At 49.5% G+C, this 26,427-nt stretch overlaps 1 protein-coding gene across 1 annotated transcript; it reads right to left on the bottom strand.

Moving 5' to 3' along the window:
• Window positions 1-5,443: 5,443 nt before the first annotated feature.
• Window positions 5,444-17,810, bottom strand: LSG1 (large 60S subunit nuclear export GTPase 1). Its single transcript, XM_069024667.1, has 14 exons — window positions 17,706-17,810; window positions 17,514-17,631; window positions 17,114-17,234; window positions 16,447-16,533; window positions 15,491-15,577; window positions 13,339-13,399; window positions 12,473-12,649; window positions 10,973-11,392; window positions 10,569-10,670; window positions 9,611-9,754; window positions 9,176-9,299; window positions 8,484-8,563; window positions 7,676-7,849; window positions 5,444-6,372 (listed from the first exon to the last, which is right to left on the bottom strand). Exons 1-14 carry the CDS (start codon window positions 17,784-17,786, stop codon window positions 6,193-6,195), a joined length of 1,956 nt encoding a protein of 651 aa, XP_068880768.1. The 5' UTR covers window positions 17,787-17,810; the 3' UTR covers window positions 5,444-6,192.
• Window positions 17,811-26,427: the final 8,617 nt, after the last annotated feature.

The raw sequence follows: 26,427 nt of genomic DNA, 5'->3' as shown, positions 1-26,427 counted from the left end.
CTGGAACAGGTTGCCCAGAAAGGTGGTAGTTGCCTCATCCCAAGAAACATTCAAGGTGGGGTTAGATGGAGCTCTGAACAACCTGACCTAGTTGAAGATGTCTCTGCGCAATGCAGAGGTGTTGGACTAGATGGTCATTGAAGGTCCCCACCAACCCAAACTATTCTACGATTTCTCTTGCAAGTGCATAAATGAAGGACACAGATGGTCCCGTGGGATGGAGCAGGAGCAGGCCAGGCTACCTGTTGCTCCAAGGCTTGGTGTGAAACACTGAGAACGCCGTGCCCGCTGCACACCCCTGTGACAGCCAGATCTCCTGGCTCGGGGGATCCCGGCTCACACGGACATCCTCCTGCGCTTTAGAAAGCAGCCAAGGTGCCCACCCCAGCGTCTGCAGCAGAGACTTTTGTTTCACTTGAGGTTATCTTATGGCCATAGGAAAGGCAATACAGCAGCAGAATTTCCTTTCCTTTATGTTTCCAGCCTTTCCATTGTCTGGCGTCTGGATTTCTGAGCCTTGCCACTCACCAATGTGCTCAGGCCTTTGGAAATATGAATGCAGGCCCTTCTTATCAGCAGGAGCTCTGCAAAGGTTCCTTTTGCTGCTGCAGGCAAACCAGGCAGGGTCTGGTGGCCCCAGGCCCCATCCTCACCCCATTCATGAACTGTGCATTTTCCACTGCCCAAGGCAGGTGCCAGCTCAGCAGTTCATTCAGAGGGATGGCAGTGCCAGGCAGCAGAGCTTGATGAGAATTGACCAAGGCATTTAAACACCATGGTCTTCCATTTCTTTCTTCCTTACATGGCAGACCATGAGGGATGGGTCAGACCCCTACACAGAGCACTGACGACATCTCAACCTGCCGGATGGGTTTCCATCTCACTGGTCCATGGCTTGTGGTGCTAAAGTTAGCAGCCAGGGATGACCAGGAAGCGTGGTGGCCACCAGTAGCGAGCCATAGTGGGGACTGTCCCTTTCCCCTGCCTTGCTGGGTGGATCAGCTGGCTTCAATTTCACTGGGCATGGCTTGTAAGTCCAAGTGCAGAGGGAAACAACAGCACAATCACAAGAGGAGACTGATGGATTTGAATCCAGCTGTGAGGCTGCACCTCTCCCAAAGCCCCAATTCCAGGGAATGAAGCCATCAGTGGTGAGAAAGGGGGACCCCCATACCACATTGCAGCAGGACAAGGGTGAAAGATGCTGGAAGCTGTCCCTGCTCCACCAGGCAGTGCTTCAGGCACAGCATGGCATAGCAGCCTGTGGTAGCGCCCCAGAGCTTCTCACCTGCCCCTAGAGAGCCCCAAAGAAGTACCTTCTGCTGCTTATTGTTTGGCTGAGGTGCTTGGATATCCTGGAGGGGCTGCAGCTTGTCTGGGCACAGCACAGAGCAAGGCTAAGCAGCAGGGCTCGGCTGGCTCCACTGCACCATGACATCCTTGAAGTCCCACTGTGAAGAGAAAGGAGCAGGCAGTGCCCCCCGAGGGTGTCAGGAAGCCCCAGGCAGCTCCCTGGGCAGCACAGGACCTGCACCACCTCCTTCCAAAAAGGCAAACTGGCTGCATTTGAAACTAGAAAGTATTTGGTTCTCTCTTCCCTCATGGCAAAGCAAGCAAAGTGCAAAGCAGAATAGTGCTGGTTTCCATTTTTCTCACACACTTCCCTCCCTGCCCAGGTAATGTGAGGAGAGGGCTCAGGAGCACACAGGGGGTGGCCAAGCAAGATGTGGAGTGTGTCAAGAGCAGGAGAATCCCTTTTCCCTGAGACCCACACAGCAGTGGTTCCTGAGCATCCCCCTGCACTGCCCTGAGCACAGCCAGTTCTGGGAAGTTCCAAGCAGAGACAACTCTTGCTGAAAACCCTGTGAAATCCCAGATGAGCTCCCACTGGTCTACCAATGCTGGCCAACACAAAGGGGCTCTGCAGAGGCTTCCAGCTTCCCTTTGCTCTGGGCAGGCACCAAAAGCCTGGCTGCACTGCATGACCTTCCCTCATGGACGATGTTTCTGCTACTTTGCCTCAACTGCTGTAACTCCCAAGTGACAAAGGGCTGGTGACATTTCCAGAAGGGCAAACCCGTCTGCTCCACCCAGCACACACAGTGCTCCTGCCCTGACACCACCCATGGGACAGACCCTTTTCCCACAGCCACAGCAAGAAAGAACACTGGGACAGAGTTCCTCTGACTCAGTAGCAGTTTCTTTTCCTCTTGTCCTCACCATGACCTCTCTCCATGTCCCAAGATGTCTTGGGCACCACAGGCATTTAGCTCGGAGAGATTATTTCCTGAGGTGTACTGGAGACCTCTTCCCTGCCTTTCTCCTTTTTCCCCAATATTTTTTTTTCCTTTTGCAGCAAAGAAAGAAAAAACTCAGTAAAAAAGCTGGACTAGAGCCACCACACAGGGAAGGTGAACAGCACAATATGGCTCCTCACAGACATGGGGTAAAGGATCCTGTCGGGGCCAGGCAATGGCATGAAGCTCCTCACAGGAGGGAAAGAGCTGTGACCAAAGAGGAAAAAAAAAAAAAAAAAAAAGGTTGTTTCTTACTTTAAAGCAACAGTGTCTCAGGACAATCAGGAAAGAGTTGCTTAACTTTTGTAGAAACAGCTTGGAAGGCCCTGGACTCAGCTGCTGCCTTGTCATGGCCAGAGCCACGCTCCCCACTGTGGTCCTGTGGGGGTCATGGTCCTTGCCAGGGTGGATGGGAAGAGCAGCTCGTGAGCCACTCTGCAGGGCTGTGGGGTGGGGAGTCCCCGGGTACCCACCCCTCTGCTGGGATCCTGAACTGGAGCAGGACCCAACACTGTTCCTGGGGGTGACAGGGCTGCTCCTCTGCCTGGGAAAGGCCGGCCCCTAACGGCAGGACAAGGGGAGTTCAGCCTCATCCAGAGACAACGGAGTAGTTTTGGTCCAGGCGGTGAGTGCGGAAAACCAGCGAGATCCCACATGGCAGTCCCTTGCTGCAGAGTGCAAAAGCCATCATCCCTTTGATCCCTGACCTGAGATGCTGGGAAAAGATCAGACATTGATCATTGATCTGACGCTGACAGCCCCACAGTCTGCAGTGGGGTGATGGGCAGAGGACTTGTTCGTGTAGTGCTGGCTCTGCCAAGCTGAGGGGAGCGAGGCTCCTACATCACCTGCCTCCAACTGCAGTTAGAAGAGCCACAGCACACACAACAGAGTGGCTTAGGGATTTGCATCCTGTCATCCCCCTCCCCTCAACTGCTCACCCATGATGTTTCAGGTTTCAGGAACAGAGTAAAAAATACTGCTCTTCCTCAATACAAGACTGCAAAACGCTTTTTTGTAGTAGATAACCTAGATGTAGTAGATAACCTGATGCATCTCAGACATGCAATGCTAAGTCCTGTGTGTGAAGCAGAGCTCCAGCTTTCTGGACCTCCAGGGCAGAGCTGGTGATTCCACCACAGGCTGCCACTGCTGCCCCACAGGTTTGGCAGCCAGTGCCGCACACAGCACAGACCCACCCGTGTGGCTCCTGGGACACCACGTGCTGTGGGAGAGACTGCAGGCTGCTGTGAGGCTCCCTGAACTGGGCACAAGAGACCTGCAGGGAGAACTGTAGCTCACAATGCAAGATACCATAGAAGGCCAGTTCAGCTCCAAACCATATTCTGTTTTTGCTGCAGGTATCAGTGCAGGAGGTAACAACATCAGCCTGGAAAACAAGCTCCTTGCATTATAAAGCAAAGCTCCCTAAAAGGGGAGGCAGAGCACTAGGGTGCTGGAAGTGATGTGGATCCCAAATAAGACTGGAGCCAGTTGCAGCCTGCACACTCCCTCTACACACACCAGGCATTTGAAGAAAACAGCACTCCCAAATGGAAACTGGCCTTCTCCAGAAAGCAGTGGAGCAGAAGCTCATTCACAGGTGGCCAGGGCAGAGCACAGTGTCTCCTTTGTGCTGGCTCTGACAAGTGAGCAGTGCCCACATAGCCTCACGCCTGCCAGCTGCTGCCATGTGCTGTACTGAGCTGTCAGCAAGGTCCAGCTGGCACTGCCCAGGGAGGGATGCAGTTCAGCAACAGACCAAACCACCACAGGAAAGCATCAATTTGCCTCTTACCTATTTTGCCCACTGCTCAGTAGCAGCATGAAATATTAACGAGTCTTTACGTCCTTCTTCTGTTGAGGCAAGAGTCCTTTAGCACAGCAAGGAGCAGCTTGCATTTAACACCTGAGCACACAGTAATTGCTTGGTCATATTTACATTATCCTCCATTCACTCATGCAAACACTGCAAGTTGCTTGGCAGGTCTCAGGGCCAAAGGTTTCTGCAAGCAACAAGCAGTTGTCCCAGATCTCAGGCCCTGGGGACTTCTGTCACTCACTGGATTTGGAAGGGTCCACATCAGGACACAGCCTGTCCAGCAAGGAGGCTGATGGAGACCCAGCTAACAGGAAACGCCAGACAGTGCAAAAGAAGAGAACTTGGGTGCATGCAACATGGGCTAAGAATTCAAAATGCTTTGAAAGGAGAAAAACAGAACACAAAAAAATGTTTTACATCTTCAATAAAAGATACTCCAACTTCAGTTTGACAGGTAATCTGACAGGTAATAGCTTCACACAAGACAAAAACAAAGGAGTGTTTCTGAGCAATCAAGTCCCTAAAGGGACAAAAGCAGACACCTTTCCTGCAAGGAGGGTGGAAAAGTCAGCTCAGAACGATTTGGCTAAGGCACAACCTCACAACCTTTTCAGGAAACAAAGGCAGAGATCACCTTCTCCAGGAGAACTAAATTAAATAGTCTCTCCTGACAATCTACTTTCTGCTATGGTACACTGATTTAAAATATCATTGACCATATTAATTCAGTGTAATTATAATTTAACTTTACAGATGGCAGGGAACTATCTTCCCTCCAGTGATGTAATTAGGAACTCGAGAGCAGGGACTGCAAGGGAAGCAGGAGCTGAGGTGAGAGCTCTGCTGTCAGGGGACCCTCTGCACCCACAGTGCAAACTGGCTGTACAGGACACACACAAAGGGTCACAAAACCAAAACCAGATTAGTTGCACACCCCGCATCTGCTGTGGCTTTGCTGAGCAGTTGTTTTCATCTCTCCATCCACATTTAAGGCCTAGAAAGTACAAAATTACAAGACAGCAATCCCTTTTTTAGTATCAAAGAGGCCAGCATCCTGTGTTACTCCACCACCTAAAAACAAAGCATGACTCGTCTTCGTGAGCTCTTCAGTCCTATCATTACTCTCTGTGCTGATCTAGGAATGAAGAGCACTGACCAAGTACACAAATATTTTCTCAGTAAGGCAGCTGGGAAGTAAATCTCACTTTAATCTGACCCCAAGTAAGTAAAGTCTTTTTAGCTTCAAATACTCAGATACTCAATTAAAGTCTGCTAGCAGACAGTTCTCTGACTTAGAGCAATGAGACAGCACATGACAGACACATAGGAAGTAAAATCTCAAATATATTTAAGGACAAATTAGCACCAGATTTTTATCCAGTCACATGGAGCCAATGTTTTAAAATACCAGTGGGAAGTCACACAGAAAAACAACTGATACCAGCTCAGTGTAAAGGATATAAAAGCAACATTTTCCTTGCATGGTGTGCTGTGCTGTGCTCAAGCTGGGAAACAGGGAGTGGTTACAGATTCTACAGAGTAGGGCTGGTATAGCAGAGAAGGAAGAGGGCAGTAAAGATCATTTTACCTCATTTGTCAACACACTAAAGCATTCTGTCAAATCAACAGACAAGCCTTAAAGACCAAAAAAAAAAAAAAAAGAGCACAATAGTGTCTCAAAATGTAACAAATATCACTCATTGAAATTCAACTGTTTAAAGATTTTAGTCAGTTTTACAGGGCTTGCTTTGATTACAACAGCTATAAAATACATCCTTTATGGAAGGAAAAACATTCCTGCACAGCTCCATCTGCTCCCATTGAAAGGATGTTTCAGCAGCAGTCAAATGTCTGGGCTGGTTTCCAAATAACAAGAACAGCCAGGTCTCTTTTGTTCTCAGAAGGGATGAACTCCAACCACCAGAGCCCACTCTCATCCCCTGCCAGGCTAATCCACTGCAGAGAGCTCCCAGGTGAGCTAGTCATGCCCACTTATCTGTTCTTTCCCCCTCAATTAAGGCCTGTGGGACAGTGCAGTCCCTGCCCTGAAAAGGCAAGATACTGGTGCCACAGCTAAGCCTCCAGGTGCTTAGTGATCCTGCGGATTTTCTCCTTCTTGTTCCGGTTTCCATGTTTTTTCCAGGGCTTTCCTACCACATTGCCAGGATTGGATGCAGTCACAGGCACGAGGCCGCTCCCAGGCCGGTACCCCATGGCAGCCCGGACCCCTTTCATCAGGGCACGAACATTCTCCTGGAAAAGGAGACACAATCAGCAGTGACTGAGGAGAAGATACTCAACCACTGCAGTTTGTCAGTAAAACCAGACACAGGCAAGCTCAAACCCAGCAGGGCCTGCTCAGCCCCTGCTCCAGAGCTGCAGGAAGGTCATGGCAGGCAGCCAGAGCCTGCCAGCAGCTCCAGTTCTGCCAAGCTGTGCTGGCTCCCCAGCATCCGCCACTGACACGACACCGCGCCCTGGCCAGCATCAGCTCCAGCACCAGGATGGATCCTCACAGCCTCTGCTCTGCACACAACAGATTGTCTTCCCAAATAAATCTGGCGCCCGGGAAAGCCACAGACCAAAACTGGTTGCTCAAGTCTGGAGTGTGGGCAGCACTGACGGGGCTCGCAGCTCGTGCCAGCGCTTTGGGCAGACAGAGCAACAGTCTGGTAATCCCAAAAATTCTTTTCAGGTCACAGTTTTCTGAAATAGCTCACTCTTTTTTTTTTTTTGAAAAGAGCCTGAGTTCTTGTTTTCAAAATGCATGATTATCTTTAGCTATGCTAAACAAATGGTGTTCACATCCAGCTAACCAAACAGAATGGAACATGCTATCTATGACCCATCCTCTTCACGGCTAGAAACACGTTCTAATTCCTGTCAGGTATGCAGATCTAGCCAGTTATGGATGTCATATTTCACCATGAGTCATTAATACACTTTTTAATTAGTGTAGGGGCAAAACAGATCCCTGTGGGACCTAACAAGAACCATAAGTTAAGAAAAATTCCCATTTTCCACTTAATTTTGGGATTTCTTGACTGGATTTTAAATTAGTTTGTGTTCTTCTCATCTGATTTCAGATTCTGAGTCAAAACTCCCAGGTAGTACTAAATCAATTGTCTTAAAAAAAACTTATCACATCCTCTAAATATGTCAGCTCAGGAAAGGAATGTTAGTTTGAAGGACCTGTTAGTTCAAAACCATGTTCTGTGTCAGCTGCCGTGTCATTCCTCGTCTTTCTTCCCAGTCACCCTCCTGTTTGCTCAAGATTGATGTTTGATCCATAATGACAAGGGTCACCCTGCTGACCTCTAAAAAATCAGCTATGCACACCTCATTAGCAATCTTTCAGTCACCTAGGACATTCCCAGTGATTTAGGAGATAATGAAAAGAACAGAGAGCTCTTGGGTAGAAATTATGTGCAGATCCCACAGTATCAAACACCATTAACTCAACCTAGCACGCCTCCGTCCTCAAAGGTGGTTTTCCCCCAGTAACTACAGATGATTGCTGCAGCAAAAACTAGAACAAATCTCTTCCAGAATTTACCTGATGGAAAAATGTTTTGTCCACCACATTTTCAATTTGTTTTGCTTTGGTATTTTTCTCAGGCTTCACCCATCCAGTGGCCTGCACAGTTCTACTCTCAGGGCATCTTTGATGCTGGTGCTGAAAATCATTTGGGTCAATACCAGGAGGTGGGTGGCAGTATAACAGCTTCCCCTGTGAAAGCAGTGGGACAGAGTTATTACAAAAGAAACTTGGAGAGGAAAGAAAACAACTCCAAACCTAAGAAGGGCCTGAAGTTTAGGGGCTCACAATGGCAGACGACCAGTACACTTGATTTCTTCTCCCAGGCAACAACTGGCTTGATTTCTAAGTTAAAGTACTGTTCCACCTCTACATCAAAGCGCCATTTGCAGCTACAGTGTCCAGCTGCAAACACCACAATGCAAAACTCTCAGGAGCACTGGGGGATCCTATTAAGAAATTATCAACAATAAGTTGCTGAGAGGTGCTGCAGAAGCATGCAGTATTACAACACTCAGAGCAACAGTCCTTAGTGCCAAATATTGGTCCAGCTATACATTATGGGTTCATTTCCTGAATATCTCCTAGCTATTTTAGAGATATGATTATTTATTTAGCTGCCACCATATTTTTAAGCAATCCCATTTCTAAGATTAGCTTAAGAAATTCAATTTATTCTTTTAAAACATAAAAGCAGCCAAATTTAAAGTGTCTTTGATACCTGGTGATTTTATCCAGATAAATATAATTTACTTTATTGTGCTCCAGTACAACCTTTAATTCACCTCTGAGAAGGGAAGAAAACCCAGATGTAGGATGCACTTACACTGACATAATCTTTTAACACATATCGAGCTGATCGCGGCTGGTCTGGCTGTCCATGAGATGTCATAAAGCCTCTCATATCTGGAAGAGAAATCCAAAGTATATTCTGTTTAAGTACAAGAGAATGTTAGTATGTTCTTCTCTGCTTCCTAACTGCACATTTGTATCCTTTCTCAAAAAACAGTCCCTTAGAAAGAGGCTTCTGTTGGGGAAAGCAGGGGAAAATAAAGGGAAGCACTTTGGTGACTGTAAAGGTACTGCAGAAACATCCTGACCGGAAAGGAATTATAAGAGCTGACATCTCCCTACCAGCAGAAAACTGCTGGGGTTTTATTTTTGTTTTAAAGGCAGAGAATGAGAATTCACTGCATTCTTCAAAGTCTAATTCAGACACAGATGGTGGGAGGTATCTGACAGGGTAAGAGCACCACATTACAGATTGGCAGGGCATTTCACCAATATCCTCCACACCATCACTGCATCTGTCAGATGAGACTGGCAAAGCACCACTGCAACACATGCAGGAGATGAGCCATTACCAAAGGCCATTCCTGAGAGGAGGGCAAGTCCTATCGAGGAGGTCCAATTCACAACAAACCCAAGTTGGGCCTCACTTTACAACATTCCCCTAAGGCCATGTTCAGGACTATGCACACAGTGGACGTGATAGGTTTTAAAAGGATCATCACTCACATCCATATGCTGTTAGCAGCTCTTCAGCTGTGGGCTTTCTATCTGGGTCCTCATCTTCCCTTGGCCTTATGATATTTATTCCATAGGTTGCTTCCAAAATGTTCCGTGGGATATGCTGGCAAACGTAAGCTAGTGAAGGAAACCACCTGGTGATTTACAGCTACACAAGTAATCTTGCCCTTGTCACTCCAAAAGCACACATGACGAATGACTTTTGGATTTTGTTGCAAACCAGAAAAATAACATGAGTCTGACAACAAGACAAAGTTGAAATGAGATAGGAGAAGACCAACACAGCAGGACTGTTTTATCCAGTATGTCCCACCTCCCTCAAAGCATGAGCACATGTGCTGCTAGCAGGGCTGGAACATGCTACTTGGCATACTCCACATCAAACCCTTGCAGACACTCTCACAAACCCCATGCAAAGGATATTAGAGAAATAGGTGGAACATGGTCCCTCATCTGATCTATAGGCAGAATTCCAGAACAAATCATTTCTGCCTTGGTAGAGACGAAAGATGGCATCACCAGACCGGGGCAATCACAAAGGCACAGGCCAGGCTCCACATACAGGGTCTACATGACAAATAACCCATTAGTTCACTATGGCAAGTCAGTGTCCATGGAGGAAAAAGGAACAAAAAATAAAAATTCAAATACATAGATGAAACATGGATGCAAATGACAATAAGCAGAAATTCTCCTAACATAGACACCTGCCCTGCCGGCCCCAGCCAACGAATTAAGAAGATCAGATGTGGAAGACAGCAGCACTTTCAAGTTCCTAAATATGGTGTCCAGATGGGGGCAGCAAGATCTTCAGCTCTCCAGTCTAATAGGAGAAGAAAGCACTCCACAAAACTCTGTTGGACCTTCTGAAACAGCTAGGAGATTAAAAAGTACAAATCCCACAGTGGTCCCACACTATAGCACTGGAGTTACTACCTCAAAATCAAAGCTTGATCAATATGAAAACAGCAGCAAAACTACATTTATTCACAGCAATGATGTAGACAAGAAGGGTGGTTTGAAACCTTGACCTTAAGCTATTCAGACGAACACTCGCTTTAAAAAGCTTCTCACCTCATGACTGGTGTTGGAAAAAGAAGGCACAAGGTAAGTAAATAAAATCAGGAGATGGAAAACATCTCCCATTGCACAGCACCTCTCCTGAGTGACTCAAAATGGAGCACGAATTTAGAAGCAAGAATTAAAGTTCCAAAATTACACACATCAAGACCACCCCGCTCCAACCTACTCTGCTGGCCAGAGAGTTCAGGCTGGCATAGTTCTCAATGAGTGCATGTGGTTGCCACTAGGTCATAATGAAGCTCTCTTCCACCAGGGAAAAAGAAATTACAAAAAGATTGATGTTATTTGTTAGCAATACCTGGAAGTGTTTTGTACGGCCTGGTGTAGCAGACACTGACACCTTCTTATTTCCAAGAATTGTGTTGATGGTTGAACTTTTGCCAACATTAGGGTAACCCACCTAGATGACAAAGAAGTGGAATATTAACAGTAGTATCAAGCAGGGTACTGCCAAAAGACGGACAGAGCTCTGACACAAAAGTTCTTTAATAAAATGTACTAAAAAACCAGGGCAAACAGTGGGGCACACTGAGCTCCAGGAACTTCAGTATTAATCTTTGCACAAAACCCACAGTGGCTTGTGCTTCTAGTTTGTATACCCTTATAGGAAACCAGGCTACAGGATGAATTTTTCCCATGGGGGGCACATGAAATTAAAATTTAGATTAAGTAAGTTCCATTTAAGCACAAAGTCCAACTCACCAGCCCAACATTTACTTCCCCATCCTTCACCCTCGGTCCATCATGCATAGTTTTGAATATCTCCAGCAGCTCATTTCTCTGTACCAGGTGGCTGAAGTTTCTGACGTCCCTGTTCTTCTCCTGCACTCCATGCTGCACTGCAGCACCATCAGTCCTGTTTTCCATCCTCTCTGGAGCAAAAGCATTTATGTTGGCACCAGCTTCATCTTCAGAACAGGTTTGCCAGTCCTCCTCTTCATCTTCCTCACAGTCTTCATATTCATCACTGCTGTTATCATCACTCACCAGAACCTGGTTTACACTTTTGCTGCCTGTGGATGCTCTTTCTGTGCTACCTTGTGCTGTGCTGTCATCATCTTGACTGGAGCCTTCATCCTCAGAACCACTCGGGTGCTCCGCTCCCCCTTCAGCACCCAGTTCCTGTGGGAACAGCAGTTCAGAGGTGAAATGCAAAGACAACACCAAGCCTTGCTGCTGGCTGCAGCTGCTGCAGTGCAGGCAGCTGTATTTTCATCAGCCAGATCCCAAGAGCTGACAACTCAGTGTTTACATCACACAGGGGTTTTCTAGAAATCTCAAGTAGGATGTAGAACAACTAGCCCGTTTCAGGAGAATGACAGAAGTATTCCAAGAGGGACTGTTCACAGCTCCTCTGTGAAGTCATTATGAAGTTCCTCTCCAGAATGAATGTGTGCACACCCATGCTAGTTTTTTTAATTATTAAGTGTTCCTAGTAAAAGGAATGAATGTTGCTCTTTCAAAATGTTCAGAACACAAACCCACTTTGTTTCATGTCTAAATATTTCATTAAAATAATTTTAAGCTGTTTTATTTTCAGTCAACTCTACATTTCTTCCCTGCAAAGAGTTTACATTCAAAAAGGAAGATCTTTTCACAACAACAGTATTTTGACCTTTATTCCCAAAAAAGAGAACAGAACTGAAGTGAGACCTTCAGTCTCACTTTTAAATCAGTCTGTAAAAACATTTTATACAAGGACTGCAAACCAGCTGGACAGAGTAGGTATTTTTGGAAGGAGATAGGGGATATCCCACAGCTGAATGGTCATAACAGAAGAAAGTGGCACCTATTGATAACATGTAATTTGGGGTAGCAGCTCAGTTTGTTCCACTGGCTAAAAATGGCTTTCAGATACTTTAGGTTCTCCAAGAAACACCTCCCCTCTCTGGGAAAGAAAAAAAAATCTCTGTACAGATAACCCCATCCCTCACAGTATCCCTCTTGGAAAGGTTTCCAATTCTTTCAATGAGTTAAGAGTTTGCAAGTAGGTCTACAAGGGCTGTTTCTGTGTTTTGCACTTTGTTCACCATTTTACTCCCCTCACTTTTGTCTCTGAATTGATCATTCAAATGCTGTTTTATAGCTGCACAGGTCTTTAAAATAATCCTTTTGTGCTCAGGTATATCACAAGAATAGCTGCAAAGCAAGTTACCAGCTGCAGCCAGCACAGATCTAGTTTGAACTGGTCACGTACAGTACCTTTGATTCTCCACACAGCCGTTCACACTCTGCCAGAGCTGACCAGAACACCACCTTGACACCCTCTTTCTCAAAGAACTGTGCCCAAGCAGCACGTTGCTCCTCTGTCAGCAAATCTGCTTTGTTGATCAGGATCATGTTCTCCTTGTCATTACTGACCTCCTTAACGTAACTTTCCTAAAGAAAACAAGAGAAGGATCCGTTTGTACTCCGGTTCCGACTCCTCTTCCCCCCAAGATAATGCAAGAGCAGCAAGACAAGTTACTCCGTCCAGCTGCACACGAGCGTAGCCAGGCTTACAATCCCTGGGTTGGTGGAAATGCTGTTCAGCAGACAGCTACAAGAACAAACTGGAGCATGCAACTACCACAATACAGCTTGCTGCTGGCCACACGTGCAAACACCTTGTCTGCTTAGAGCTGTGACAAGGTATTAATCAGCACCCTGCAGCAGGAGCTCCTAAGACAACTATTTGAGCAATTTCACATCCCAGTGATGCAGGGTTCTATAGTCTATCATTACAAACTTGTCACTTCTGTAATTCTTGATCGTTTGTAATCCTTACCCACTTTCATTCCACTTTTCATAAAATAGTTCCTTTAAGTGAGGACACTTCTAGTGGGTAATGAGGAATAATATAATATCTGCAATGTAACATCTGCAGAAATGCCTCTAAATCCCGTGTGATATACCAAAAGACAAAGAAAAATAATTTCATGCCAGAATACTTGCATAAATTAATAAGATAGCCACTTAGGCACAACAGCAAAACAGCTTCAAGGTGGCTGAATGCATTAAACAAAAATGTATCATGTAAACATTAGGAAATAAAATGAAGACAGCATTCAAGAAAGTGGTTTACTTACCAGATCTTGACATCTAAACAGAAGGGGATTTCTGGCATCTACTATCTGGACTACAATGTCACTGCAAAGTAAAGGAAAGCCCCATAAAGTATTCCTTCTTACCTGGCCTCAAAGGAAGCAGTAAGGCACAGCCATTATTCACTTCGAGATTTTGCTTGGAATTTTAGTAGCTTTAACTGTATTATCCTACTAAAACCTTTACTGAACATCAGAGCATCTCAGCAGCCCACCTGCCCAACAGAGCTGTGCTTGTGCTACAAGCCAGTACTGCAATACAGTGTTTACTCCTCCCTTGGCTCATTCCCCTGTACAACTGTACAGCCACCAAGGGGGAAGAAAACATGCCAGTTTTGACAACCCATCTACGCTTCAGAAATGCTCAGCAGGCAAGAACCACAGTAGTGGTACTCCATTTTTTAGAATGGTACTGAAAGCTGTGATAATGCAACTTTATTTCTATCTATTCTCATCTTCAGCTGTGGCAGGGTGTTACAGAGAGAAAGAAGAGGTGGTTTTCCTACACAGCAAGATTTTTGCATGGAACAAGATGTACAAAGTCTCTCACAAATTACCTGCAGATTTTAAGCATTTAATATTGGGCATTTTCAAAATTTTCTCAGTGCTCTCTTTTTTCACTAAAAGCACAAAACAATGAAAAAATAGCCTTAGATTTTAGGAAAACATATTGCTCCCCCATGCAAGCAAGGCATTGAGACATGCTTTTAGGAAATACCTTCCAAACCCAGACACCAAATTGCCACCACATACATGAGCAGGGCTCATTAGTTCTACACAGTAATTAAATGCAATGGCTTCAGGTCCCAAAGGCATCCATGCTTCTTTTGTCAAAAGGACAGGGAAAATTTAACTACAGCCTCTTCCACTAGAACTTCTCCAGGCAGGTAATTTAAAATACTGCCACATATTACCACATGCTGATTCTATTTGTTTGACAGGGATTTCTGTTAAGTCAGGACAGCTTCAGAACACTACGGGTTGAATGGAAGAATTTCAAGCCTCACTAGGCAGTCCATTAAGTATTAAAAACAAATAAAAACCAATAATCCCCCCAAGGGAATAATTCAATAAGCCACATGGGTACAAAGAAGGACTGCACAGTTACAGACATTCAAAGATCAATATAAGAGAAAGCTGACACCATGGTACTGGGATGGGATACAGAGAAGTTACTGAATCCCACTGCTGGGAACTAGTTTGAAGCAAACACATGGAAAAGGCTGGTAACAGATCAAATTATCTGGGAAGGTTAAAGGACTGAGTGACTTTTCCATTCACTTCTGAGACAGCATCCTCACTCTACATGAAATAAAAAAACTTCAACAGGAGCAGAAAGGCATTAATAACACACTCTAGTCACCTCAAAACACCTAGTACAGTGTTTTGCACACTGCACATCATGATACCCTACAATGGATGCTCCTGACCAGCACTCTCCCAGCCAAAGGCCCAGCAGCCCTCAGTACAAAGCCCCTTCTGTGAAAGGACCAGCTCACCATGACCTCACTGGTGAAGTATTTTTCAATTTTAGGAAAGTGAGATGAGATGATCTCAAACTTAATTACTAGTGAAATTAAATGCCCCAGTTAGATTAACATAGCTGATATTATTGTATTACAGCTCAGCAGAGCAAACAAAGCTATTCCTGTGATATGACAGCCTGTTGTCTTCTGTGCACTGCTGCAACTTCTCTATGTGGCAAAGGCCCAAGGACCCTTTCCTTCTTCCCCAACATTTAGTCCTTGCCTCCTGCCCATGAACATCAGCTGCAGCTGTGTGGTTGGGAAAGAGGGAAAGGGGTTAACCTTGGCAAGAGACCTCAAAGACACTTCTCAAAGGAGGCCTCCCACACAGAGTTACTGGAGGAGGCCAAGAGCAGAAGAATCTTCAGAGACTCGCAGTGAACCACCTGCAGATCACAGTGCTGAGAGCTAGCAGGCACCACTAAGCAGCTGCCTTTCTTCACATCACATTTTGATCACTTCCAAACAAAATCACTGCAGTACTGATAATAAAATATTACTAACTTAATTATTTTTCCTGTGCTCAGACACTTGAAACTTGTCCCAAAGCTGCAATTCATGAAAATACATTCAACATCACTTTTTAAAAAGTGGATAGCAAAAGACTTTACCTTCTTTCAATGACTCTCCAAAGCTGACGCCAAAATTCCAAGTTTCTTTCAAATGGGGTTAGAATTAACTTTTTCTCTTCCTCAAGACTAAGGCAAAACAGAAAAAAAAATGTCACATTTAGTCCATGGCAGGCGGCAAGCTCACCACCAGTTCTTCCTTAGATCCAGAAGGCTTTAGTTTCACAGAGAGAAATCAAACCAAACTCATATATAGGTACTATTACTGATGCTTTTTCAAACAGATCAAGCACCCAGGTAAACTGGTATCAGTGGCACTGTTTTAGTGCTGACAAAATGGCTCCTGATCTCGCCAATGGAGAAGTGGTACAAGATGGAAAGAACAAGAATTCATCAAGAGTCTGCTTGTGAAATTTGAGAGTCACAATAACAAATGAGAAAAGTTATCCCAGTTGGCAGCAGTTGTTTCTTAATTGAGTACCACTTGGAAAAATTAGTGAGATTTGGGGATGGTACCTGGAATACCTCTATACAGCCTTGAACTTGGTGTTATCACCACCTTGAACAACTTTACTCAGGGCAAGCATGGGTTTGCAGGGTGTGAGCAGATACCACCCAACTCTCCAAGCCAGTGGATGCAGCACAAGACCAGCACAAGCAGCCATATGCAGGCTGGCAGCACTGCCTTCTATTCAGAGCAGCACTGTTGCTCTTAAAAGACACATCCAGTAACCCTTTACTTCACAGGCAAATGGAGAACATCACATGCCATCCTAAAGTATTTTAAAAGAACATGCACACACAAGACAGCTTTGCAGAGCTGACCACAAAGTGACACATCTGGACCGTGGCTGGGATGTCCAACCTCCCAGGACAAGTACAGGCAACTACTGAATAGATGTTAGTTTTATTGGTCCAACAAGTATAAGTACAACCCACTGTTTCCTGTGTCACTAAATGCCACCAGCTACTTACCCAGCCACAAGCAGCATACTCACTGGGCAAGCTGTCGCCTCCACTCGAGAAAGCTCTCTCTCTCTGCTTGCTTCAAGTCCTCTGCACTGGTTGTCCTATCCCAGTGTGGCCTGTAACAAGCATATTTTCAAGTGAGTGGTCAGAAATAGCTGTCAGTCCAGCTACATTACTTCAGTAAACATAAAGAACATAAACACCACACATTCAGCTATGCTGAGGTAATGGGTCAGATGTGCATGCACCTGTTTTCAGCAACTTTAAGTACACCTTCTTTCCTTGTTCCTTTCAAACTCCACTAGCTGAGAGCAAGTAAATCAAATACCCCAAAGCTGTTTTCTTGAGCTAAGGTTTGTAGGGTCCTTAAGATGGGGGATTAATCTCTCTGTTCGCCATGCACAGAGCTCTGGAAAGTCTTACCAAGCAGCCTGGATGCACCTGCTCCAGCAGTGCTAAGCTTTGGGCAGCAAAGCCACACCATCAGGCCAGAGAAGCTGGCACTGGCAGGACTCACATGGTAGGCAGGCACCTGTGCTGTGGGTTACAGCTGGCTCACGCAGGCTAGTTAGAGGCTTCTCCAAAAGCAGGGTATTGCCAGCCTGAGGGCTGTCCTCAGGCTTGCAGCCACGGAGCGATCAGCCACGGAGCCCCACCCAGCCAAGGGGCATCCAGGCCCAGCCCTGCAGAACTCACCTCCGTGGGATGCGCAGGAATTCCTGATTCTCCTGGTGCAGCTGCCGAACGCGCTGGGCCTCCTGTGCTGTGAGCAGCCCCGTGCAGCTCTGGGCAGACACGATCTGGGCATTCAGACGCTCTGCCGGAAGGGAGAGACAGTCATCCAAAGCCACCTGTCACCAGCCCTACTACCCCTGCCACCGCATCCAGTCTCTGCTGACCCCCAGCCCTGGCTCAGGGCCTCACCACCTGCCCCCAGTTGCCGCCCGGCCAGACCCACTGCCAGCCCCCACTCCCACACACTCATCCCAGAACCGGTGTCGTCCCCACCCGGGATTCCCAGCCCCGGGATCCCCTCCCCAGCCCCCGGATCTGCCCCCGGCCCAGCCGCACCCCCGGGCCCATCCCAGCCCCTCACCGGCCACGAAGCGGGTGCCGGCCAGCTCGGCCGTGGCCAGGAACTCCTCCAGCGGGCTCTGCTCGGGCGCCGACCGCAGCTCCGGGCCGCGCTCGGCGACCACCTCGCTGACGTGAAGCTGCCGGGACAAGACACCACCGTCAGTCCGGGCCGCCCCGGCCTCCCTCCCGCCTCCCCGGGCCCCCGGCTTACCCATGAGGAGGCGCCGCGGCGCTCCAGCCCGCGCTGCCGCTGCAGGCAGCGCCCGAGCCCATCGCTCCGCTTCTTGCCCATGTGCCGCCGTCGCCGCACCGCCGACGGAAGGGGCGGGCCGATCACCGCCTTCTACCGCCCCTTCCACCGCCCCTTCCGCCGCCCGGGCCCTTCCGCCGCTCCCGCCCCGCGGCGCCCGGGCCCCGCCACCAGGCGGTGCCACCGCGCCGGGACCGGCCCCCCCGGTCTGAAGCTGAACCGCGGGAGGTTTAGGTTGGACATAAGGATTTCTTCACAAAAAGGGTGGTTAGACGTTGGAGTGGACTGCCCAGGGAGGTGGTGGAGTCACCGTCTCTGGAGGTGTTTAAGGATATGGTACTTAGTGCCATGGTCTAGTGATGTGGTTTTGGACTCGATGTCAGAGCTCTTTTCCAACGCAGCTGGTTCTGTGTGATCATCCATCCATCCATCCATCCATCTTCCCATCCCTCCCACCCTATGGTGGTCAGCATGGACACACATCTCTCTGGCACTCTCCTCCTCAGGCCCGGGTCCAACCCCCTCCCTCCCACAGCCCCAGCACCAATGAGCCCGGGGACACAGCTCGCTCCCACCCGAAGGTCGGTGCTGCAGCGGGAGGGGCTGGCCGTGGGGTGCCACGCAGGGCTGCCAGCCCCAGCCCAGCCCATGGCAGTGCTGGCGGCGGCGGGGCCGGTTCCACTCGCTGGTTCGGCCTGGTGCAGATGCTATCAAACCACACCATGTGAAACCCTGCCCGGCAGCCAGCCGTGGGGGCAGGGGTTTGTGTGTCACTCTGCAGAAAGCCACCAGCTCCTGTGGCTGAGGTTGGCCCTGTGCCCTGTAACACACCCAGCCTATTGCAGGTTCCCCTTCCCCAGTGTCCATCATCCCAATATAGCAAACAGTGCATGAGAGGAATGACGGTAGCAAAGTGGGATCCTGGACGCAGCAGTGGGAGGTACGCTCTGAAGTTGCTGACAAAATCTAGCCAGAGTCTGGGCTTCTTTGCCAGACAGAGGACATTGCATGGCCCAACCAGGGAACTACTGAATGGATTTCGGCAGCAGCCGTAGCTGGTCCGGGTCAAGATGGGAGAGAAGGTTAAATTAATAAACAACTTGACCTGTACTTGCTCAGTGAACTGATTTATGAAGCATTTCTCCTTTATGGGTGTTGGGTTAAGGCCAGACAGTTTTCTCTATGACTCTGTAATGTGTATCAGTTGTAACTGGAGAATAACCTGTCTAATCCCTGGAAAAAAGAGGCAGGCAAAGCTTAACTTCAGGAGCTGGCCACCAACAGCATCGCAGCATGCACAACTGCCTGGGCAGGAGTGCTCTCTCTCTTCTCTCTTCTCTCTTCTCTCTTCTCTCTTCTCTCTTCTCTCTTCTCTCTTCTCTCTTCTCTCTTCTCTCTTCTCTCTCTTCTCTCTCTCCTCTCTCTTCTCTCTCTTCTCTCTTTTTCCTTTTCTCTTGCTCTGTGATGCCTCCCCCTGATAAACACCCATTAGGAAGACACAGTTTTTCTTTTCTTCTTCTTTTCAAAGCTAGCAACTGTATGGCATAAATTTCCCAAGTACGTCTGAACCTCTGCCATGCTCATTCCAGGCTCTGCCACCACCACCAGCCTGGTCTGGCCCCTCCTTTGCTTCCTAAAGGCAAATAAGAGAGATGAAAGGGGACTCAGCAGTCAGCTTTTCATTTAGGTGAGGTGCTTCAATGGAAGGCTGGTGGGCTGCAGACAGCAGGCAGAGATTTAGTAAAATCATTTCTAATCAAGTCATCTTTAATAAAACCATCTTGAGTCTTTATGTGGGCACTGAAGCAGTAATGTAAGTGCTCATTATTGTCTTTCTTTTGTACTTCAGTTAAAAGTTACCTTCCCTTTACAATACATGATCACCAGCCAGATCAGCCAGCCAGCCTGGCCGATCCCCACACCTCAGGTCTGGCAGCACTTCTAACCCCGCAGCTGAGGCACGTGCAGTGCCATTCCCAGGCTGCCCGACCACAGGCAGAATGCTCTAATAATCCCATTGGCACAGCCCTGGCAGCGCAGCCTCGGCACCACTGGGGTCTTTGGCTGGGGACTCTGCCAGTACAGAGTGCAGAGCTCGATGGACCTCCATGGGGACACTTGCAGCTGCGTCCAGTGGCATGAACTGGAAACAGACACTCAGGGATAGGCAGAAGTGCTGATGCAGGGGGAAAAGGAGGCTTGCTCTGCCACCTGCAACCCATCCTGGGGCAGGGAAGTTTGAGGAAAACATGAAGAATAAAGATCTCTGAATTTAGATTGGGATGTTTTTCCCACATGCCCTTTTCCCCCCCACCTTTCCCCATTTCCAGACTGAAGTGCTTCAGGGACCAGTTAACTGCAAGTATTTTCTACCACCTCTGTGGGACCTACTTAAGCAATGCCCAAATTGCCCTCATTCTTGCAACAGATACATTTCTGAGCACTTCATAAACACCAAGGAATTGTTTCTGTCTGATGGTGCTAGCAGCACTGCAAGGATCGCTTTGAGCAGAGCAGTGCTGAAGGAGATACAGACTGCGTCATCCAAGTGACAAAAACATCAGAGCTAGAGTAGCAATTGCATATTTCTAATTGCCATGTTTCTCATCCCTCTCCCATTGCTCTGCTGTGCCTACCTGAGCAAGACGGGCTGCTACTGGTCTTATCTGACTGAGACAGCCTGCTGCTCCTAGAAGATGTTTATGCATGGCTTAGTCACACACACTGGAAAGGGACACTGAGGTACAGATGCTGTCCCAAGAGCTGCACAGAGGCAGCTTGGCACCGGAGCGTGCATGCCAAGAATGCAGCCAGGCAAGGAGAGCTTGGAGGAGAGGGGCATGCTGCTGTGAAGTGGGATAAACCTGTTGATTTGCAGCCCATTCCCATATGATGCAGCAGCTACCACAGCATGCAAAATGAACACAATTTTTGCTGCTGGGCTTTGTTTGTACAACTCAGCTCTTTGACAGGGGTGCTCAGCCTGGACTGAGGTGTTGTCCCGGGAGAGAAAGCATCCCTGTGCATCACCAAACCTCTCACCACTCCTTTGAAATCCACTGAGTGCCCAGCACTGCTGGCTCTTTGGAAGGTGGACACAGCTTTGGGAATTCTCACAAAACCATTGCATAGACAAAGTAAAATCTGCTGTCCTTCCAGCACACTGTAATCATTGACTTGGGCTTCTCTCCCAACTTCTTCTGCCTTGGAGCCAAACCACTGCTCCAGTTTTTGATGCAAAATCCTGAGAATTATTTAGCAGCAGCAGCTCTTTTTCAAAAGCCAATGATAACAGTGCGTTTTTGCCTAAAGGAAACATCATTCTTTCTGGACAACTTTTCCTCCATTTTCCTTTAAGGCAGCACTGGGAAATCTCAGGACTGTGTCTCTAAAATATTCATGTGATGGCTATTCATTATTCATGTAGGTTCACAATGCTCAATTCAGTGGTACTGCCAGCCTCAGCCTGACAAGCAGACCCATTAAGAAACCCTCCCCACAGCAGCCCTGCAAGAACACCAAGACAATTTTGCTCTGTGCACAACTGCAGCTGCTTGCACCCCCTTCTTTCCAGCTGTACTCAGAAGCGGAGTGGCACTGTAGGAAAAGCGGGAGCTTGTTCTGCAAGCTTCCCCATCTTTTGGTGAAGGTCTTGCTCCTCTTTAGAAAGAGCAGCATGCTGGGGAAACTCTGAAGCAGGGCTGCCTGGCCAAGGCTGAGCCCTGAGAAGGCACCAACCCCGCTGGGGCCCTCGGGCAAGTTTTTTAGACTCTGCTTCTTCCACCAGCCCTATGAAGATAACATCGCCTCCTTGCCTGGCAGGGTGGGGGCAACTTAATTAGAGAGAGCTGCCTGCCTCTCTTTGAAGGCACAAAGCACCGAATGGGAAACCGATGGGATTTCTCCAGCTCCATTGTGCCAGCTCTGCCTGGGAAGACTCACCCGCGCTGCCCACTGCTGCCTCTCCACACGGCCCTATGGTGGCAGCCCCCAGAATGGAGCGTTGAGCAGAGGATGCTGCCCCAACACCACCTCTGTGCCCCTTGACTGGCAGCATGGTGCGAGGACGGGCGCCCAGCACCAGCTCACCCAGCAAACCCCCGCCGAGAGTGCCGTGACACCCAAAGGAGGGCTCTGCTCCATGGGACACTGGCTGCCCTTCTAATTACAGCAGCGGGTGCAGGAAGCGCCGGGGCCGCCTGTGCAGGAAGCGGGCGTGCCGCTCTCGGTGGCTGAACAACAACCGCGGCAGAGGTGTGCCGATACCACCACGGCCTCGCCGAGCAGCAGAGCCCCGGCCCCAGGGGTGCTCCCGGTCTTCGGCACCCTGAGCAGCACTGGCATCATCCTTGGTGCCCCCAGGGGATCCAGGACTGCCAATGCATGCACCTCCCACAGTCTTCACATGGCCCCAGCATCACCTGTGCTCCCAGCCCCGAGCCCCCGAGCCCTGCCAGGGCACACCCGCTGCACGATGGGGTGCTGCTCCCCTTCAGAGAGACAGGAGGCAGCAGGGGTGGCATGCGGCTTCCATGAAAGGCTGTTAAGGATCCTTCTCCCTGAGTAGCTCATGCTGTCCCCTGCCCTGCCAACTCGTCTCAGGCTGTCCCCGCTCCTGGTGACAGGCAGCCATCCGCACTTGCTGCTGCCCAGACCTGGATGACGGCTGGCGCGGCTGGGGCCCATGGCACCCTGCCTTCCACCACTGATGGCCTGTGAGGCCCAGGAGCCACTCAGTCTTTCCGCTTCATGGAAAAACTTGACAGTTCAGTATTTGCTTTGTCCCGGTTTGGAACAAAGAGTCAAAACTATGACATGTTGCATAGTTATAGAGACTCTGAAATACTTTGTTTTGGAACATATTGAAATGCCGCTTGCAGTGTTTCACTTTGACTGTGTCACTTCAGCTGCTGCGACACAAGAAGTTCTATTGCTACCTGGGGGGAGGAAGCCTGACATGTTTTCATACAGTGACAAAATCAGTACATTCCCATGAATTATTTTGGTCTTGTCATATCAGCTTTCCCCAGCACCTTTTCCCACCACTCCTCCCAACCAGAGATCCAATTCCAGCTGCTGGGCACAAAAGCCATCCCTGAAGTGGGGCTGCTCCCTGCAGGGTTTCACCCTCTGCCATCAGACAGACCCTGGCACCTCCCCACACTGCACAGGACGGCCAGCATGGGCAGCCTGGCAGTTCCCTCCAACAGAGGTTTTGGGCAGCCACCTGCCTGTCTGCGCCCCAGAGACACTGTGCACCCCAGAACCTATGGGCTCGTGGTGGGGTGTGACCATGGGCTGCAATGCAGACTGGAGTGGCCAGGGCAGGAGAGGGATGGAGTGGGGCAGGGCGTGGGGTCTGCCGAGGGCCAAGTGCAGCACTCACCGTGCTGCCGGCTCTGGGCCGCAGGGCAGAGATGGTATCTTACAGATTTTCCCACACCTCACTCAGCATTTCCATGCGTGCACGCAGGCAGGTGATGCTCAGTAGCTGCTGGGATATTGCATAAATAGAGAACAGGCTGCTGCACTCCCCCCAGGCTACAGCGCTGTGCAGATAAGCCCCCAGCATGCAAGTCCTACACATCACTGGTGCTGCCGGCCTTGCAGGCCAGGAGGGAGCCTCGTGCTCACTGGGAACCAGGCAGCATGCACTGGCCCCACAGGGCAGGCTCCTCTCACTGTGCTTCAGCTTCTCCTCTCGGCAATGAAATACAGACATCCAACACCACAGGAGCCTCAAGCATGGAGCAGGTGCCCCAAACTTTACTGGGCTGCTCCCTTCTGCCAGACTTCACCCAAAGGCTATGGCACAGCTCCTCAGCCCAGCACAGGACTCAGTGCATTTTGTGTGGGAATTGCCATCACAGACCGCCATGATTTGCAATGTGCTCTTCAGCTGCTGAAGCATGTGGCATAGAATTCAAGCAGTTGCCACACAGCAGGGAAGACATGGTCCTGAACTAACCAGGCCCATTAATGAAGCAAAGAAAGCTACAATGGTCTGGCACACTGACTGGCGAGCAAGCATGGCGAGGAACTGAACCAAGACAGATTCCATTCTCAAGCAGGGATGTGACCACAAGACACCTTCCCTGCTGCTGCACTTCCAAGTGGTATCGAGGCAGGTGTTCTGGGGTGCTGCTGCTCCCTAGATACCATCTGGATCCCCCAGCAGGTCTCTGAGATGCTGATAAGGAAACCTCTACCCTGAGAATGCAATCCAGAAATGGCAGTGCTTCTGCCTTGGGACTGGGGAGGCCATGAGGAGGACAAAGGGGTCAGATCTCCTCCTCGCATTACACACCACTGGAGTCTGCAGACAAATATGCCTAAGGGCTGTTGGAGAGCCATGGGGCTCAACAGCCTGCATGAGCCATGCTGTGAAAACTTGAAGTCTACATTCCTTATCACAGATCACTTCAATCAGGATGGCAGAGCCCAGCATGACTCTGAAAACACCTCTGTGGGCATCATTATCAGAAATGTCTGTGTACCAGCACCAGCCCCCTGCTCTAACCTCCCTCCAGAGGCAGCACTGCAAGAAGGTGTGTGGGCCTCCTTGCTTGCTCTATCCCACCCAGAGCAAACACCTGCCTGCCGAGCCGCCAGCCCAAGGCCCAGAACAGGCTCCTCTGCGCACAGCTGGAGGCAGGCAGGGTTTTGGCAAAGCGACTCCCTCATATGGAGAGACTGCTGTGCCCACGCGTCTCAAAGGAGCAGACAGGGTTGCTCTCAGCCTTGCAGCTCACAGGCACTGCTCAGGCAGGTGGCAGCCACTGGGCACGGGGCAGGCGTGGATCTGAGGAGCTGTGGTTCAGCAGGACACCTTGAGGGAGAGGAGGCAGATCTTCAGGACTGCAGGAGTGCCACACCATGTGTGGGTGTCAGATGTCACCTCAAGCCATTGGATTTGTTTTATTTAAGCAGCGTCTTCTGTTTTCACCTTCCAAGACAAAAGAAGACAAAAGAAGAGCACATTGAATGCTGCTTGGAGATGAATCAGCTGTACAAACCAAAGTCTTTCTCCCTGCTATGCAGTGGGATGGCAGGAGCTGTCTGCCACAGGCTGCAGCACAGCACAAAGTCCCTCCTGCCCCCCACACCAACAGCACCATGAGGGCTCCCAGTGGGTGCCCAGCACCCAGTCTGCATCAGGGCTGGGAGCAGAGATCCCCCACTGCAGCTGCTCCTGGGCATTGCGGCCGGGGCAGACCTCAGCCCCTCACCTGCCCTCCTGTGAGGTCTCAGTGGGGTTTTGCCAAAGAGACAGAGGGCTTGGTTCAGCGTGGTGCCGAGCCCAAATGTGCATCCCAGTGGGTGCTGGGCTTCACGCAGAGGGGCCTGGCTGGTTTGTCCCAGCCCTGGCCATGCCACAGGTTGTGTGCACTGACTGGTGTGCACCCAGCCCATGCAGCTCTCCAACTGAAGTTTTCTCATTGGAAAATGGGAGCATTAACACATTCACTTCTCAGGGCAAGCAACAGCCTTCCTAACACTGTCAAAGTGCTGTGTTAGAGCTGCTGAAGACTGGAAATACAGCATGTTACTGACCCACACCTACCACTGGCCTCGGAAACCATGGCTGCATCCAGGCGTCCCCTGGTACCAACTGTGGTGGAGCAGTCTCAAGGGATGGTGCTGACCACGCTGCCTTCCAGTGAGGGGGATTTTGGAAATACAAGCAAGTGGGCAAGTGCTTTTTAATAGTTTGATGCTGATCACTGTGGTTACTTGCAATTCCCAAGTAATCTGCTAGATGGCATGATGTAATAATAGTAATAATAGTAACAACAACAACAACGATAATTATATACTGGTTTAATTGATCCAAATTCTAGAAATGATTTGTCAAATAATTTAGGCAGGTGTTCACATATTTTACTGCACGAGTACGTACTGTCCCACTTTTGTCGAGCATTTATCCAAACCCTGATGAAGTGCCATTATCTGCAGCACCGGAATTTCTGTTCATTCTGGCAGGGATATGATACATGACACAAGAAGCTATAGTAACTAACAACACAGAGACCAACTTTCTCATTATGTCTGTGAGTGTACTCAGCAACCCCAACAAGAAATTACAAGACAACTTCTTGTTCTTCGGCTGCTGCATATAAATATGGAGCAAAGGATTACTCATACATAATAACTAGTATTTGCTGCAGGCCCTTCAGCTCTCAGAGCCGGACTAACCAAACCAAAGGAAAGATCATGTTGCAAGAGCGGGACTTGTCCATGGCACACCCTGGCCGGGCAGACAGCTGAGGATGGGGCTCTCCTGGCCGTGGGATCTCTCAGAGCATATGGTCCCGCAGTGGCCTTGGGATTTTTATCAGTGTAAGGGGGTTTTGGGCAGACGGATCCCGCGCGGTGCCCTCTCCTTTCTCCCCGCCGGTGCTGACGAAAGCTGCAGGAGAGCGCTATGGCACCCACCCTCCTAATGTGGCCGTGGGGAGCGCGGTGGGGCGCGACGGGGCGCACGGGGGTCCCCCCGCTTCCGCGCCAGCGGCGGCACCGGCGAGTGTCCCCCGCTGGAGGCCGCGCTCCGCTGCGAACAGGGAGGGGACAGTGGCCGCCCGGCCGGGCTGGCACCGCCCCGTGCCCGCCCCGTGCCCGCCCCACGGCGCGGCGGGGCCGGGGCCGGGGCGCCGCGGCGGGCGGCGCAGAGCGGCGGCGGCGG

The sequence above is a fragment of the Aphelocoma coerulescens genome, chromosome 9 (genome assembly GCF_041296385.1).
Source record: "Aphelocoma coerulescens isolate FSJ_1873_10779 chromosome 9, UR_Acoe_1.0, whole genome shotgun sequence".
NCBI lineage: Eukaryota > Metazoa > Chordata > Aves > Passeriformes > Corvidae > Aphelocoma > Aphelocoma coerulescens.
The sequence above is the reverse complement of the archived record's forward strand: the minus strand, read 5'-3'. Positions and strand labels throughout refer to the sequence as shown.